The sequence below is a fragment of the Musa acuminata genome, chromosome BXJ2-6 (genome assembly GCF_036884655.1).
Source record: "Musa acuminata AAA Group cultivar baxijiao chromosome BXJ2-6, Cavendish_Baxijiao_AAA, whole genome shotgun sequence".
NCBI lineage: Eukaryota > Viridiplantae > Streptophyta > Magnoliopsida > Zingiberales > Musaceae > Musa > Musa acuminata.
This window is the reverse complement of record NC_088343.1, coordinates 42352257-42369844: the sequence shown is the minus strand read 5'-3', so window position 1 is coordinate 42369844 and position 17588 is coordinate 42352257. Positions and strand designations below refer to the sequence as shown.

The 17588-nt window shown below is 40.9% G+C and overlaps 2 protein-coding genes across 7 annotated transcripts; both read right to left on the bottom strand.

Annotated features, from left to right (window-relative positions):
• Positions 1-70: 70 nt before the first annotated feature.
• On the bottom strand, positions 71-6576 carry LOC135615717 (putative glucose-6-phosphate 1-epimerase). 2 transcript variants are annotated; one of them, XM_065114588.1, is made up of 9 exons: positions 6428-6576; positions 4453-4550; positions 4210-4284; positions 3407-3463; positions 3172-3335; positions 2897-3031; positions 2503-2605; positions 1492-1591; positions 71-477 (listed from the first exon to the last, which is right to left on the bottom strand). In XM_065114588.1, the coding sequence occupies exons 1-9, from the start codon at positions 6432-6434 to the stop codon at positions 299-301; spliced, it is 918 nt and encodes a 305-aa protein (XP_064970660.1). In that variant the 5' UTR covers positions 6435-6576; the 3' UTR covers positions 71-298. The 2 variants fall into 2 exon arrangements, with proteins under 2 accessions (XP_064970660.1, XP_064970659.1); XM_065114587.1 differs by having other exon boundaries at positions 4453-4533; positions 6428-6562.
• Positions 6555-14893, bottom strand: LOC103989628 (G-box-binding factor 3). 5 transcript variants are annotated; one of them, XM_009408531.3, is made up of 14 exons: positions 14739-14891; positions 14537-14666; positions 13293-13369; positions 12667-12717; positions 12500-12592; positions 10270-10350; positions 10001-10060; positions 9665-9813; positions 9473-9530; positions 9324-9372; positions 8769-9031; positions 8248-8325; positions 8022-8147; positions 6983-7540 (listed from the first exon to the last, which is right to left on the bottom strand). In XM_009408531.3, the coding sequence occupies exons 3-14, from the start codon at positions 13350-13352 to the stop codon at positions 7328-7330; spliced, it is 1281 nt and encodes a 426-aa protein (XP_009406806.2). In that variant the 5' UTR covers positions 13353-13369; positions 14537-14666; positions 14739-14891; the 3' UTR covers positions 6983-7327. The 5 variants fall into 5 exon arrangements, with proteins under 5 accessions (XP_009406809.2, XP_009406806.2, XP_018683201.2 ...); XM_018827656.2 differs by having other exon boundaries at positions 12667-12711; XM_009408534.3 differs by lacking the exons at positions 6983-7540; positions 14537-14666 and adding an exon at positions 6555-6694 and having other exon boundaries at positions 14739-14893.
• Positions 14894-17588: the final 2695 nt, after the last annotated feature.

Here is a 17588-nt window from a genome sequence, read left to right as displayed (position 1 = left end):
AATGCCAGCTCCTGCATGCTCAGAAATATAGTCAAAAGCACTCAAAGGTGATATATCAAATACCTAAAAATTGAACTCCAAAGCTCACCCAAACAATTTTTTAATGATTTAGAATTATATATATATATATATAGTTATAGTTAGCTTTTGCTGTTCTATTTAACACTGCATAGAGCCAAAATTTAAAGGTTTCGGACATGCATGAGCATATAGACTGTCATCCATGATCTAACACAGTACAGAAGGCTGTCATTTAAAAATAGTGTGCCTTCGCATGCATCCCAGGTGATGGAGATGATCAAATGAAGTGGGTGGAAGGGATGGACGAAATGTCCAAGCGCCCTGTCCACTCTTCACCTGGCTTTAGGGTGATAGGTCTCTCGACCACAGCACCATCCACGCACAGCATCTGCTTGTACTCCTCATCTCCCAGATCCGCGATGGATTTGGATTTCTTCTCCCATGGGTTCCAAACTACTGTAATGAATGAATGGAAGCATAGTTAGAAGGACATGCAACATAAATTTCTCACAACAAAGAAAAGTATATCATGTATCATCCAATGGTCTCTCAGGTCTTTTTCAATACCCATTCTAAACAATCTTTTACTCTTTCAAATGATTGTACAGTCACCACTAGCTAGTAATTTTAAAGTTTATAGGATGAGATTTTTTTGAGTTCTCAATTAACCGGGTAACGCATACCACCGAAAGATCCATTCCAATATTTTAGGTGTATTGGTGAGAGAGTTGTTTCTGCATAGAAAAAGAGCAAAAACATGAAAGTGGATGTCAAACAACCATATGTGGCTTCAGTGTTCTAACAAATCATTATCTCAGATGATAATTTCAACAAATGCACGCTGGAAGTACTACATGCTATAAGTGCAACTTAAGCTTTATAAACTTTCTTAAAGGAAAATCTGTAAAATTCTTTCTCTACATATTAAAATTAATAATTTAGCTCTTAACCAGTGATGTTAAGGTCACGTTTCCCTATTTTTGAATGTCCTCTAAAGAGAAGCATCATGAATACGTTGTAGTGAATTGTTTCCATTGTAATATGACATTTCAAGTCCACTGGACTTTGCAGAGAATTATTTTTCAAGGGAAGCTTAACTTTCAAATATACATGTAGCAACCCGTGGGAAAAGGAAAACAACTTTAAAGGGGATGGAAATGATGGCCTATGGTGAACCAAACTAATTGCCAATCGCATGTAGGAATTAGCTACAGAACTTAAATGTTTTCTTCACAAAAATATTCTTCTAACAGTTGCTTGTCAACTCTCCATTGTTCTGAAAACTTATGAACCAAAGCAGGAAACTTTCTAAGTCAATGTAAATGCAGACACACAATAAACTCAATTGAAGCATTTATTCAGATAAAGAAGTATCATAATTTAGTAAGTTAACATTAAAACAAGCACATCATAATCGATAATATAACTAAATGTGTGGATTTAGCAGGATTTATTAAGACAGCATCATACCAACATCCGGCAGTCCTTTCTTTTTTATTAGAAAAGTCCGCTTCTTCTCATGGTCAAGAACTGCAATTACATTTGGCGAACCAAGATAAATTCGATCAACCTGCAGATCAGTAAAGTTAGCATTATATAACTCAATGTTACAAGTTAAAAGATCTATTGGGGATGTAGAATACATTTAGAAGTGATGGTGGTGGTTTATTCCTTTTTTTATTTGCTGATGACAGATAAAATTTGCAGTTCACATGCCAATGGATTAGAAAGAGATTTTTAATATACCCCTTAAATTCCCTATTTAATTTATACAACAAATTTTTTTAATACAAGCATTACTGTGCATAACTATTCTAAAGAATAATTCCACTTGCTTCAAGATGTAACCATAATTTTTTCTCCAATATTCTTTCTTCATCTGTAGAAAGTTTAAGTACTATTTAGATGTTAGCTCATGTACAAGTGTCAAAATACTTTTCCAATATAGATGTTTTTTTCTCACTAAAATCAATATTTCAAGTGAAAATAAATCACAAGCAAATCTGTCATAATTGGAAGTTTTTCTACCCTTTAAGCACATTCTGTACTCATAGTCTCTTATTTGAATCATTAGCTGATGAGTGAAACATTTAAGAAGCGAGTCTCCCACATCCTGCATTGGCAGGAGACTTATGTCCTAAGGTACCCCTTTTTGTTTTCCAGGAGAGCTACTAAATTATGGAGACTTGGTCTTTAAAGCTTCAGACATATTACCCTTGATAACCTGCATGTAAATGGAAGTTTCTCTCTTGCATCATTTTACCAGATTTGCCAAAACATGAATTAAATTTATTATATGCAGAACCATCTCCTAAATGCAGAACAGGGAATGACAGTTATACGTATCAGTATGCAAACTGCACAAGATTTAACCTGGTCCCAACTTATGATAAGGTAAAAATATAGAGATGATGCCATGATCTTCCATCATTTTGAGGTCCAAATTAGTGTTTTCCATGATAAGCAAAACACAGAGGTTACCTCAGATTCAAATGTTACAGCATCTCCTTGTTCTGTGAATCGTTTGCGTTGGCAAAGATTGTCTAGATAATCAAGTGTCTCCAGACCTTCTATCCTCACTTCACTGTGGATACATGTTTCTCATGTAAGACATACAACATCTAAAATTTTGCACCATAGAAATTTATTAACGATGGAGCATCACCAGAGTTAAATGAGTAAAAGCTTTGGAAAATCATAAAAGGCACAAAAAAACAAAGGTTCAAAAGTACTTAAATGAAGTTAGCATTGGTTGCATATAGACAAATGACGAGGAACACCATTATCCCACATCAAGTTCTCATTTTATAATAGTCTAATGGAAATTGTGCGACGTATTGATGTGAATTAGAAATTGAAAGATATGATCTCATACCTGATGTCAGAAACAGACAAGTATGTATGGTAAGCAAACGAGAAACTAAATGGTTTCCCGTTGATGTTTCTAACACGTGATATCATGGTAAGAACTCCATTCATTGCAAGAGACACTCTGAGGCGAAACTCATAACTGAAAATATAAAAGTTCAGCTAAATATTAATTGGATGACCAAAACAACTATAACAATCACAACCGGTGAAGGAAGAGAATAACAGACGAAGATTTTTACAGACGATGACATCTGTAACATGGTAAGATGAAATGAATACCAGTGTGGCCAGCACTTCAAATCATCTTCAGATGGCTTAAGCAGAAGGTCAACAGAAACCTTTTCTTTGCCATCATCGTTTCTTAGAGGTGGAGGATCATAATCGATGCTCCACATTTTGTTCCTTGCAAATCCATGTTGCTCCAGTGATCCACAATTTCCGAACTGAGAGGACATGGAAATAGGTAAACATATGTAGCAGGACTATAGTGATGGAGAAATTTAGCTGTTAATACCTGTGGAAAGCAGATGGGAATTCCTCCACGCATAGCCTTTGGTGGCTTAAATATGGCCTACACAAAGGAATCAATAAAAATCATCTCTATCGACCATAACTCGTGCCTTTTGTTGCATTAATCTTCAAAATTAAAGTGAATGTAAAGTTTGATGTAAGAGAATTTGAAGTAAACAAGGTTAAAGAAAATCAATCATTTTTAACGAAGTCCAATCTGTATGCATATCAGTGAACTGTCATTTACAGATAAAAGACCTCGTTCATTAAAGATAACACAATATAATACAGATTGTGTTTAGACTCACTTCAAATTTTTCAACATCAAGATATATCTAAAGATGTCATATGTCTTCCCTGTTGAATATAAAAATGGTATTTTAATTGTGGCATTCTGATACCAATGTTCTGTGGATAGATTTGATGCACTGAGAATTACACACACAACATAGACACAATCTAGATTCATTCAATTGGGACTCACCATGCAGTAGAGCCTTCAGTCTTGACTGATTATTATTGTCCCAATAACTATGATCTCTCTGTTATATTCAACACTCATTATCAAGAACCTAATCCTATGTATCATATGGTATCATAGCATCAGAAGTAGTCATTCCTTGGAATCTCATTAAAAAAATTCAAACTATCGGTCATCATTGATCTTCCATTAAGCCTAGGTTCCATCATTCAATACATAAATCTTCCCAGTCACTTGAGCTGCTAACACCAAGTTAGCAAGTCACAACACAAATAAAACTGAAAATATTAAAACATATGCATGCCACAGGGTTCTAATATATTTACCTTGCTGCTAGTGAACAAGAGTTCTTCACCCCGCTCATTCTTCCATGAAACAACCTGTCCTCCATGCAAACTAACCTGGATTGCTGACAGAAGACTTATTAAAATGAACCAAGAAAAAATTTATCAATGGACACAAAGATCAATGACCAACATAAGCAGCCAACCATAGAAAGAACACGGCACAAATCTTGGCCAAATAGTAAAACTGACAGAGAAAAAGGAATCAATGGTATAGTATCTCACCCGAGCAGATGCTCCTCGTGGCACACGAAGAACCACTTGATCAATTCCGTTCCAGTCCTTCACCACCTCCAATACCGAGTTCTGATCCCAGGCAGTAGCTGAATGACCCATTATAAGTAACACATAGATTGGCTAGAGTCAATCTCAGATACTACTAATTGCTACTGCTTTTTAAGCCAAATCAACCCACAGTGAACAGTATAAATCTCCCAGAACACGAGAGAAGAGACCCACTTCTCCGATAACAAACTCACACCAGTCGCTATTCCGACGGGTGAGGATGCCAACAGCACCCGGCACTTTTCCCGTGATTATAAACCTATATCTCGTGACCAGAGTTTACATCTACCAATCCACCCTCCCTGATGTTGCAAACTCCACAAAAAGACATCTCAATACACATCAGGGACGGTTGAGAGCTAAGAAAGAAGGCTCTGGGATCGAGTGGCGTAGCTACGCTCTAATTACTGTTCAGAATGGATCGACTCAAACCAAGCAAGTCCTCAATCACCCAAAAAAGAAAAGAGAACGAAGGGAGAGCGCACTAAATCTAACTCTCTGTGCTCTTACTTACGGCAAGAAGATCAAATATGCAGCTCCAAAATCTTGACTTCTATCCAACAAACACTAGATACGCACAGATGAAAGGACATCGCCCAGAAAAGAAGAGAGCACTCGGTCCCTCAGAGCTATGCAAATGCTCCTTTTTACCCCGAAAAAGAAAGTAAAGAGCTAGCAGTGAAAGAAAGCAAATAATTTCGTCATGATAGTGAAACTTCAAAGCAGCAGCTCTGAAGCCCCTGAGGTTTTTTCCTCGAAAAGGACGAACCCAACAAAAATAACGTCTCGAGAAAGCTCAAAAAGAAATGATCTCGAGAAAAAATGCGAGACTCGTACAAGTTTATCTTTGGAGGAAAGGGAAGCGATTAAAAAAAGAGCCCGGACCACTAATTCCCACTGATCTCAATGCTTCCGAGTTCGAGAAGCAAATTAGGACTTAAAACGGAGGTACTTCGACGAGAACTCCCCCCCGCGGCTGTCACATTGCCATCGAAAGACGACCCGCCATCGCCACCCAGGACCGGTGGCATCATCCCGAACTCAGATCCCCAAAACCCGGTTCAGACCACCAACCCACTCCCTAATGAGCTCAAACGCGAGCTTCTCGTGCAGCATTCACTTCCGGATCGAAGCCATTGCAAAGCCAAGCATCCGACGAGAGAGAGAGAGAGGGAACGGGGGAAGGGGAAGATCGATGATTCGGATGAAGGGGAGCGGAATCCGAAAGATCAGCAGGGTGGAAGAACCGCCGAGGAAAGCTGTCCTGTTAAATGCTGGTGAGGAACGTGTCGAGAGGCCATTGGGCGTCCCTGCTTTCTTAAAAGAAAAAAAAGGCGTGCGTCGGGTCGACCCGACTTCCACGTCCGGACAAGATACCCGTAACCGCTATGGATGCTGCCAGGGGCCCACCTCGGATTTCATGCGGGCCCCGCGTCGAGTAAGGCGGGTGACAAGCCACGAGGGGGCGGACAAGGGTCAAAATTCAAACGAGGGGGTAAGTCCCCTGCGCCCCCTCCTTTCTCGCCTTTTCGGCGTCAGAGCCGCCGGTTTGCTACACCGGGAGGTGACCGCAAACGCAGGGCTCGTGGTCTTTGTGATGCTAGAATAATGCGGATGGTCATTAGAAGCCAAGAAAAGAAAGGTGAGGCTCGTGTGTAGGAGCGACCGGCGACAGGAGATCACGTGGGCGTGGTCTCACCTACCTCCGCCTTGGGGGCCGCTTGCCCACGAGTGGGAGCGTAGCGCGCAGGGCATCTGCTCGAGCGCCGAGGTGGCAGGTGAGCACACCCCGAGCTCCTGTCAACAAAAACTAGACCGCAGAGTCAATTCATCGAACGCCCTATGGACGGACGGACGGACACACATGACCTCCCTCTCCGCTTTAAAAGCACTTAAAAGTTTGTAAGCATACGACCTTGCATTTGATGTAATGGCTGTCAGTGACCTGCCATCTGCGCATGCGCTGCTCGGCCGTTTCGCCCAGAGGAGTACAGAAAGACATCCCCATGCGTCGCTCCACTTCTGCCTTTTTCTGTGTTTTAACTGATGATGATATGGGGATTCATCCCGTCTTCACTTCATGCCTCCTTTTAAAGAGGCGAGGGTGGTGCAAAATCTCAGGATGTGGCACCTCGACTCCGAGAAGTGAACCGAGAGAGATTGCGATTCACTATCTGATTCACTGCACCAAGAATGCAAAAAGATTGAGAGTCAATGTTCGCATACAGGTAATGATGCATGAGCTAAAAGAGAGAGAGAAGAGACCACAAGGGATTTACTTGTTGCCACATCAATTTTTCAACCTTATCACTATCTATCAGATTTGCTACTCCAAAACCGAACATTCAGAATCAACCTTGGAATGTATGATCGTCGTCATCCATAAGCACAGAAACAATATGTGTACAGACCACAAGGGATGTACTCACCGGCACATGTAAGCAAGTTCAGAAGGAAAAACTAGTCTCCGGGCATCCTAAATATACAGTAGATTCTTTTGTTTATTATATTCCAACAACATGGGTTTCCAAGACATTTCCAACACCATGAATGGACCATTAAAAAAAAAAAGTTACAGGGGCCATACAACCTAGACACCAGATTATACAGTATTAAGTACTAAAGACTTTTCTTCAGCAAACACAGACCATCATGCCAGCAAAACTCCTGGACTTGAAACAGTCATATGTCTTCCAAGCTGATTAGTCTCTTAAATTCTACCTAGTTTAGTTGAGCCTTCCATAAGGTTAAGGTTAGCAGTGCAGTAGTTTTGCGCCGAAAATTCCGCCAAAACTAAAGATTAGTAAAATGAGAATCAGCTTGCTGCCACGGCATCTCTTCGTGGACTGGTGTTCAGAAGCTGGTGAAGCTTCCCACCAGACTGGTCGCTGGTGTCACCCTCTTGTGGTGCCGTTCTAGCAGAGTTTTGGTTTTCTATCATTGATAAGAAGTTCTCGGCAACCAACGGCGGGATTCTCACACTCTTCATTTTACCAAAATGACTTGACTGCACATTCTTCAGCTTATCCTGTACAACAGGGAAAACAATTATGTCAAGTCTCCCCTTGCCGTTCAAAGATTTCCTTTTGCATTTTCATATAAACTATTTAGGTGTGCCAGAGTATCAAATCCGACCTGAAGTTTTACGCATGGATCCTCATATTTGGATCCAACATGCTTTACTGTATCAGGCATTGATCCTGGCCTTGAACCCAATGATATGCAGACCATATCTAAAAACTATTGAACTAAGATCGGCATTAAGGGATTTGATGATAGGTGGATCCAACATACTCTACTAGATCGGGCATTGATCCCGGCATTGAACCTAAAGATACCTAGACCATATTGAAAAGTTATCGGATAACGATCCGCATTAAGGCATTGATCAGGCATTCATCTTTGTTGAAGCGCATTCCGTGCTGGTGCGTATCAGTCACATAATAAAGAACAGACAATAGAAAAGCCTGGAACAATCAAATCCGGAATTATTAGCAAAATGAGACTACCGTTAGGGCAGAATTTTCCAGTCTCAGTTTATCTGAATTCTCCTTCAGGCGACTAATTTCAGATCTGAGATTCGTATTGTCAGCACTCAGGCTCTCAACTTTCAAAGCAAGTTCCTCGGTTTCTGCCTGAAATGCAAATATCAGAATTTTAATGAGGTTGACGAGAAGAAAAAGAATCAAGAGGACAAGCAGAGGTTGTACCCTCAACTCATCATGATGCCAGTACCTGTTTCCTCAGCCTTGACCTCCTAGCTGATTCTCTGTTAGACTGTTTCCTCCTTTCCCTTTTTAGTTCTCTCTCATCCTATACAGAAGGCACATCTAAACAAGGTTAATAACCAAGAAGCCTGTAATAAAACCACCATTGTGAATGCAGAGGAATTCCAAAACAATAAATCTGCAATCCCCATGTCATTCATATGTCTACAACCAACATTTGAGAAAGAATATTTGTGCAATTAACACTAATATATGATAGCAGGAACAATGATGAAAATTCCACTATTGCAAGTAAATTATGAATATTAAGAACAACGAGAACGGCACATTAGTGGTGGTCCTAAGAGGGTGTTGAAAATGAAAGGCAGTTTAAAAGAAAAGAAAAAAGAATAACTCAATGAGAAACATGATAAAAAACAAGGTCAGGACCATGGTCAAATAATCTTCACAGGAAAGAGTGGAAAAAAGTCTATTATCAACTTAGAAAATATGAATTAATAACTTGAGAGACATGGATGGTGCACATGCCTTCATCCAGAGTTCAGGAGTCGCTCTATTACGGCTGGGGACCACAGCACCAGTTGCCAGTGGGACAGGTGTGCCAATGCCTTTCACTTTGTTGGCACTGGAAACTCTTATGTCCATCCCTGGTGCTGGGACAGATGAAAGAACAGTTCCTACTGGTTTTGCTGTGATAACAGGTGTTCCAGTAACACCTGCAGCTGCTTTTGAGGATGTACCTGTTTCCTCAGTGTGACCAGGTTTGACCCGTTCGCTAACTTTAGCTTTGTCTGTAAAACCAAAAAGATCTTTTTAGGCATGAATTCTGTGTAAATTTATGAGATATAGGGATGATATCGGATAATATCTCAAATCTAATGCTTAATTGATGAAGGGAAATAAATAGTTCAAAAAGAGTGATCATCAATAGCTAAAACATCCATGAAAACACAAAGGGTTGCTTCCGGCATTTTGTTTGGAATAGATCTACCAGAACAAAACATCAGCACACATCAAACAAAGTCGAGCAAACTTGCATAATTTTGATAAATAATGATCTGACAATCAAAAGCATGGAAGAACCTGAGGATGGTCCGTCTTCAGATCTTTGCCTTCTTTGGTCTTTTGTTCCCTGAGATGGGAAACCTCCTAATCAAACTAGCAGAAGAAAATCCAAGAACATGTCCAGAAATTATTTGACGACACAAGATAAGAAGAGCTAAGAGCATCACCCCTTCTGCATTATCTCCATTGCTTCCATCACTTGAGCCTTCTGTGCTGTTATACCCACTGGACCAATAAAATTTGATAGAAAACATTCATCAATATCAAAATATCAATCTGAAGAAAACATCAGTGGCTTCAAGAAGCAACAAAAGAAAATCTAAAAACAATTCTAGAACTGGATGAATGTCTGTGATTACCTGTTCCCATCAGCCTGATCTCTGTCCTCAATGATGCCAATGCCCCCAGACAAGGCAAGACCATCAAGCCCTTTAAGCTTTTTTACCAGGCTTTTATCTTTATGTTTTGATGACTTTGCAGGCATTTCTACACTTAAAGGAGTTGCCAGCTGCACATCAGCAGTGGTAGTGAGAGAGAGAGAGAGAGAGAGAGAGAGAGAGAGAGAGAGAGAACTGATCTGAAGGAGTAATGATCTTTAGGTGAATTGGAAAAGCATGGAATATGCAGAGCACAAAGGTTTTTGCTGGTGTTGTGGTAAATCCAATATAAATAAAGAACACATCAAATATACCCACCACTACTGCTTCACTTGTTGCTGGAGATGGTGAGATCCCTTGACAATGTGTATGAGAACCCTGCCACAATAAACCAATAGACTCAATGAAGACACTTAAATCTACAACAGCATCTTTCTGACATTTTTAGATCATGCACCTTTTGTGACTAAGATAATATCCTAATTAGAAATAATTCAAGCCAAAAGCATATGATGCAGTATAATTCATTCACTAAAACTGAGTTTGCTAATATACTGATACCAAATACAAGGCTATCTTTGACTTACAAGAGGCACTGAGGGATGAGTATAGACTCCCCCATGCGGGTAGATTGCAGCATATGGTGACCCAAAAGGAGGAACCAGAGGCTGCACCGAATGAAGAATATGTTAACCGAAGAACCACCTTGCATGCATGTAACTTTTGACCCAGTAACCAGTGAATCAAAGAACCAACAAGGACTATAAAATTTATATCTATGTGATGCTTAAAAGTAATCATGAGTTCTGACTATATAAAGAAGAATTAAAGTTTATTCAAGTTGCAAAAAGGAAAAGCTTTGATTGGTGCAGCCCACAAGGTAAACAAGATTCATGGAGAGCTAAATGTACATAGCCCTGCAAATCGTCCGGATTGCATAAATCAGTTACTGGACAAGTTTATCTATAAAAAATATGTTTAGTTTTCCTATACCCAGGAATCTCCAAAGCCACCAGATAGCAATTATTGGAGAAGTATAATCAAGTGACAGTGGCAGGAGCAAGTTTTGTAATGCCAAGCATGCTTCATAAATGCAAGGTATCAAATATGTCAGTTTGCCAGGATGTTCTCACATATATGATCAAATATAACAGAAGGGAAACCGATAACATTGACTGCAACATTTATAGGGTTGATCAGCCAAAATGAATGTCTCTAGTACTAACTCTGAAAATGTTCAGTCAGTTAATGCAACAAAGTCATCATAAAGTAAACCAACACTGTAAATTGAGCATTTATTAATATGTCAACTAAAAATTTGCAAACGTTGTAGCCTTCACATTCAAGCAAATTTTAGAACATCTACAGGAACTCCTCACCCATATTTCTCCACATGTTAACAATTTTCCAAGCAGATATAAACCCTAATCTAAATTAAAAAGAGTCTAATACATCTAAATTATCATGGAATTACAGAGACCCCACCTTGTAGATATTCATAACCAAAATTCGAATCATCTATTGGACAGATAGCTCCCTACCATCACTTATGCCAACAAGACACTATCACATTCTTTTTTCTAATATATATGCATGGTTTAGTTATCAAACTGTCATCTATCCTAACCCACTACACTGCTTCTGTATCCTAGATGATAATCTATCAGTTGTAAACATTAAAAATATATAATTTTTTCACAAAATTTGATATAAATGATATCATATAACACACTCAATAAGTTAATTATGATATATTTTTGACATAAATAATTATTTTTAAATACAAACCTGAATTGACATAAATTTAAACACAAACATGACTCAACATAACTTATTCATCCCAGTTATTTGTAAAAATACCAAATCATATGTCACTGTGGCAGTTATTTTCTTTTTTTCTCAACACGTAGTTCTTTTCTATCAGAACCTGTTTGCACAACTTAAAAGTGTACAGAGTACCCACTCTTCGCAAACAATTCCGAGAATAGAACTTGCTAGAAACTCACTTTCCAAGATTCTATACATGCCCTTTCATTGTAATCGGTGACAATAGAGTTTAAATTTACAGTCCACTCCATAGGAAGAATCATAGGGGTATCACAATTTCCCTTGTCATAATTTCTGACGTCCTTGTCAAGGTTTACATATACTATATTCCCTCTGTAGCCTTTTGATATCTAACCACGCTCAAGGGCCATCCACACCCTTCCCAATGAACCCGTGGATAATAGATATTCTAGACTGATGCTAATAGCCTATTTTTTTCTCATCACCCAAGTTTGAAACAGTTCGGGCTTTGTTCCATCAGAGGAGTAACAGATGTTGTCCTTTCGAGGTAGTACAATGTTTTGCAAACTTTTCTCAATCAATAATCCACAAATACCACAAAATAAATCAATCAAAACATATAACACTTCGCTGTTAGTACTTCGTGACCATCGTTCTCAATGAATATGATCTCATTTGATGCATGTTCATGTCTAGACTAGAAGATGTGAAGGAATCTTCATGTAGAACTTAAAATGAGGGAGTTCCATATTATGTTCCTTTGTCCTATTTTTCCCAGTACCATATCTTATCCCTTCTCATTTTATTTCAGTAAGGCCTAAATGATACTGAAGGAACAAGATTTCTTCTTTTTACTTCTGCACCTTCCAAGTTAATGTTTCCTTTTTAGCAAATGGTAGATGCACTAAGTTGCCTTGTGTCGAAGCAAGCAGCTAACTGATGACATTACCCTAATATATGATATGCTTGGGCACCAGAAATTTTCCTCAGCTAATTGTTCATGACAACATAATCAAGAATTCTGTTTACCTGGGGGCCCCACATATATGGATGAGGTGCATGACTGGGAGCAACTGCAGTGCTAAAATATGGAGGTGGCATCATTCCAGCTCCAAAATACGCCTAAATGAAAGAGAAGTGGTTTTAAATTATATTGGAGAACAAAAACAATAAAATAAAATTATAATAGTACTGACCTGCATAGCTGCCCATTCAGGATATGGAGGATTTGCAAGCGGCTCCTGCAACTTCAACAGAATAACACAAATAAACAAGATTCCCACAAAAGAAAAGATAATAAAAAACCAATACAAACAAACCTTTGACCAGAAAACTGGATCTAATAAGCATGTAGCATGGCATACACTGAGTAATTGATTTCATGCTTGCTAGAAACAATTATGAAATTATCATTTTCCTTAAGGGAAATCGACAACTGACTAACCAAAATGCAACATAGCTGAGAAGACAGTCTACATTCTATATCTTTTCGGTGTAAATTTATATAATATTTCAGTGTATATCAAAGGAATCACCAAAGTCATGCTTCGATTGACTTGAAGTAAGATAGTTGCCCATAATTTGAATTTTCATTCTGAACACAGTGCAATTCTTTTAGTAAAAATAATGCTTTAAAGCAGGAAATCACAGATCAAGAAGATTTGCAGCATAAAGAATATATGTAAACCGAAATGGTCTGACATTTCTGAAGTACAATAATTTGCACAAAAAACACACATATAGCAATATACATATACATAATATGCATATTAGTACTTCAAGAGAAAAACTCAAGTACAATTATGTTGATATATATGCCCACCTTCACAGGAGAAGATCCTTTGTTGGCCCTTGAAGGAGTTGTAGCTTCATTGCTTTTCATACTGGTTGGCCACACACCTGAACATAGTATGATAGCATATCAGAAAAATCTCTCTATCGAACAAATTGATATCTTATTTAATCATAACTCAATCATGAATAACTCTTTAAACCACGAACTTCCAGAATCATTATGGTAATTCCATAAATGACATATGTAACAGGTCAAGCAGATATATTTGTGTAACAGATGAATTTCATCAAGATACACAGTGTTGTCGCAGTTTATGACGGCAATCGAATTTGTGTAACAGATATATTTAATAAAGCTAAACCATTTCAATTTTTGCAACTTTACATCATCGAACTTCTCATCATATCAATTTCCAAACTACAAACGTGATAAAACCGTTTGCTCCAAATCAACGGAACAACAGAGAGGGGAAAAGATATACAAAGATCGGGTAAGAGAGCTTGTGAACGCACAAAAGAAGGAATTACTGAACAATTTCTTTTAAAAATTTTATGATGAATCAAGGGAACTCTGATCTAGCCGGAGACGTTTCTAGAAAAGAATCGAAGGTCAAAAGGGCCTTTTCCTTAGAAAGAAACATGAAGAGACCTCTAAAATGGGCGAAGTGCGAATCTTGGACGGTCGCTGATCACTTTCTGATACGAAAAGGACGAAAGTACCCAAAGAAACACAAAAAAGACGAGCTTTTGATTAGTGGGGATAAAAGAGAGGAAAATAGCATTCTATCGATCTGCGACTCGGAGCGAGTCTTTTGACTCTGCTGCGTCGTTGGATCACTGGAACGAGCATCGTACGTCGTACTGTTCTCCAACTGAAGAACACGCATCCCGTGACGCCCGCTCTCTCCTTCCCTATCTACCCGCATCTTCTTCTCGCGTCACCTAATTTCTTCCCCATCTACCCTCCCTCTCCAAAAAAAACCAAACAAGGAGAAGGATACTGGGGATTATTACCGGAAATTGTCAGGTTATCCATCGAAATCTAATCTTCAATCAGATCGCGGAAAAAGAGCAAATTAGATGCCCATCGAGGGGAATAAAAAAAAGGAATTAAAACTTTTTCTGGTGATTTCCCATAGCATAACCAGAGATAATGATAAATTCCGCTCATTAAACGATCAAAAAGGCAAAAAAGTGCAAACCCAAACGATCCATAAGCCCCGCCGTGGATTCCAAGAAAATTTCAACAAAATAAGGCATCGACACACGCACATGCAACTATGCGGCACTAGATCCTTCCTCAAAGCCTTATGACCACCAACTCGCCGCGATTTCACCTCCGGAAAGAACCCACAGAAGAAACAGGTGGCTAAGGAAAGACGCTGAAGTGTTCCATGTAAGTCTGGGGGAGGTAAAAAGGATCTCAGAAGAAGAAGGCGCCTTCTCAAGAAGTATAAGAGCACCCGAACCTTACCCTTTTTCCTGACTTCAATACAATTGTTCCTCCATTAGCCGGTAAAGAAAGCACGCAAAAGAGCTCGCTCTGCGAAGAAGAGTGGAGCGAAACGACAGACGAAAGAGAGAGAGAGAGGAGGAGGAAGAAGGCCTGGGAGGCAATTGGGAAAGAAACCCGGCGCCAAGCCGATAGCCACGTCATTATACACGTGTCGACTGAACACGCACGGTATGCTGGAGCCTTACACTGACGGCAAATCCCGAAACCCAAAGAACGACCACGCACGGCCTCCGTGGGTTCCACCGTCGCTCTGCCCTCCCATTGCCGTAGCGGTGAGTCGGTGACTGCGCTCTGGAACCACACGGCTTGCGCTTAAGAAGCCCACGGCCCAGGACCAGCACAGAAGAAGGTGGCCCTCTTTGTTGGTGGGGCCCAGGACGAGCACGTAAGAAGCCCACGGCGCCTCCACGGACGCCTTCCTTACCCGTTTCCCATGGCCACAAACGGCGGACCCCGCACGGAGTACTCCGCGTGGTGCGTTTTCCGGGCCCCCTTTTTCCTGGTGCGGGAGATGGGGGGCGTCGCACGTAGCTTATTCCGCCCCGCGCCACCACGACCGGACACGTTTCGGCGTGCTGAGCCGTCTACGCGTCCAGCGGTAGCGGCTCATGACGGCCAGCTAACATCCTCGTCATGGTATCGCTGACGTGGTGTCCCCTCCACCCGCATTAATTTAACCCATCGCCGCGCACGACGAACGGCGTTCTCTCTTTTTTTGGCTCACAGACGTGGCTCTATCAGTCCCGTTGGGCACGCATGACGCCCACGGCTGGTGGATGATTTGTGGGTCGGTATCGGTGCCAAGAGGAATGAATTGATCTCCAGATCGCGTCCTATCGGAATAAAGAAATGGCAACATGTACATGTGATCTTTTTAGGACTTAAATGCCCCTCGTTTACCTTGGCCAACGGACCACTGTGACCCATACCTTACCAGCGGTTGGTGGGTGCTACTGGATGGTCCGTGGGATCCGCGATTGAAGCTTTCGGGTCGGTTTGTCTGCGTAAATGTATATTTTTGGATGCTGTGTATCATTTTTTTGTTGCGTGAAAGTATGATGATAGAATAGCACGGTTAGTTAGAATCACTGCGACTAGTAGAGTGATCGCCAGACCGTCGATTACGTGAGTTGCAGCTGTGGGGCCTTTCTTTGCCTATTGGTTAATTAAGCGGGCAACGTCGCAAACGGGTAACCTTTGCCCTCTCGATCCGAGGATCACGTGTCCACCTCCCGCCGACTCGAAGAAATGCGGGGGGCCCACGGCTAGACGCCGCGCAGCCATCGAAGACCACAATCGACGGTTCTGATCGTTCCGGTAGTCTTGAGGAACGCGATCTCCCCACGTGGCCCCCGGCAGGTCGAAACCAGGCCTGGCCCACGGGATGGCGCCGTGACTCGGCGCAGAGCCGGGCCCACCACGATGCGGTCAGGCATCGACGGGTGGGATTCTATCCGCCAGCTCGCGGCGCCTTCACCCACGTATGACGCAACCTCTCGTTTGTCCTTTTCCTCGCCCGATGGCCGACGTGGAGCACCGCCCTATTCACGTGGTGGCGGCGACGTGGCGGCCGCTGGTTGGCCCGGCCGCCGTCCTGTCCGTTTGGAAACGCGGCGTCGTGCGCCGTGACGTCGGTCCAGCTCGGCGAGGAGACGTACGGCCGTGGGACGAGGCGGGTGTGGCGCTCGCTCGGACGGAAGGGCACGAAGCGGTGGGCCCGCGGTGGTCCTGACGCGACGTGGTGCGATCGAGGATCTGACGTGGTTCAACTCACGTCCCTCGTCGGCGACCTCTTTAACAACCGGACATCATCGTTGAGCAGCCCGGGCTGTCTGAACCCCGGCAGGGACCACTGATTCCGGCACGGCGAGATCGGCGGGTCCCACCGTCGGCGGTGTTTTATCTCAAGTTCTGGTAAGGCGGATGGATGGAGGAGGTGTTTGCTGTTGGGAGAGAGATAGAGGAGCGGAGGAGTGATGAGGGTGAGCCCGACAAGGTGACGTGGTGCTCGGGGAAGCGCATGTGGACGATAGTGGTGGAGTGGGGACCCACACCGACGTGAACGTGAAGCAAAAGGCAGCAGCCAGAGAGGGGAATTCGTCAAATTACCACGAGAACAAGTCACGACAAGACACGCGACTAATATTGAAATGGAAGATAATTTTACCGCGTGTATATATATATATATATTACCCACAAAAATAATCTTTAATTGATTTGTATGAAAGATCAACCCTCTTCTTTTCAGAATTTATTAGAGGACGTCCCTAAGTTGAAAAAATTCCGTCGTTCTTGAGGATTATTAAGTATAAATCTATTCGAATTTGATTCAAATATTATTAGAAACATATAAAATTAATCGTAAATTAATTATTTTTTATAATTATCTTTTATCTTATTGCATAATCAACATGAAGATATATCAAATCAACTAAAAAATTTAAAAACAATTGAGTTATGTCATATTATTTATCTGTTGTGTTGAAAGATTGATACGAGTTGGATAAATTTTATGGTATTACACTTATAAATGAATTATATTACACCCTTTAAGAATTTATTTACAGATGTAACACTATGAAATTTATTCGACCCACTTCAGAGTTGAATAATTTATCATATAGTGAACAAAACATATATATTAAGGACAAACGAGATCGTCAAGGGGATAAGGAGGTGACAAATATCATAATACTTTATTTTTATTTCATTCTTTAAAATGCTTGCATATTGAGGATATTTTATTTTTTTGACTGCTCAAATAATGTTTCTGATGAATAGCTTGAGAATTCATTTGATATTTGTTAG

Excerpts from the sequence above, each read along its gene's own strand:
- LOC135615717 (XM_065114587.1), bottom strand. The coding sequence starts at position 6,520 with ATGGGGATGTCTTTCTGTACTCCTCTGGGCGAAACGGCCGAGCAGCGC. Across the intron at positions 3,464-4,209 it reads TCTTGTTCACTAGCAGCAAG|GCCATATTTAAGCCACCAAA; the intron begins GTAAATATATTA and ends TCCTTTGTGTAG. Across the intron at positions 478-1,491 it reads GAAAGGACTGCCGGATGTTG|TAGTTTGGAACCCATGGGAG; the intron begins GTATGATGCTGT and ends CATTCATTACAG.
- LOC103989628 (XM_009408530.3), bottom strand. The coding sequence starts at position 13,352 with ATGAAAAGCAATGAAGCTACAACTCCTTCAAGGGCCAACAAAGGATCT. Across the intron at positions 12,593-12,666 it reads CTGAATGGGCAGCTATGCAG|GCGTATTTTGGAGCTGGAAT; the intron begins GTCAGTACTATT and ends TCTTTCATTTAG. Across the intron at positions 7,541-8,021 it reads TGGAAAATTCTGCCCTAACG|GATAAGCTGAAGAATGTGCA; the intron begins GTAGTCTCATTT and ends CCTGTTGTACAG.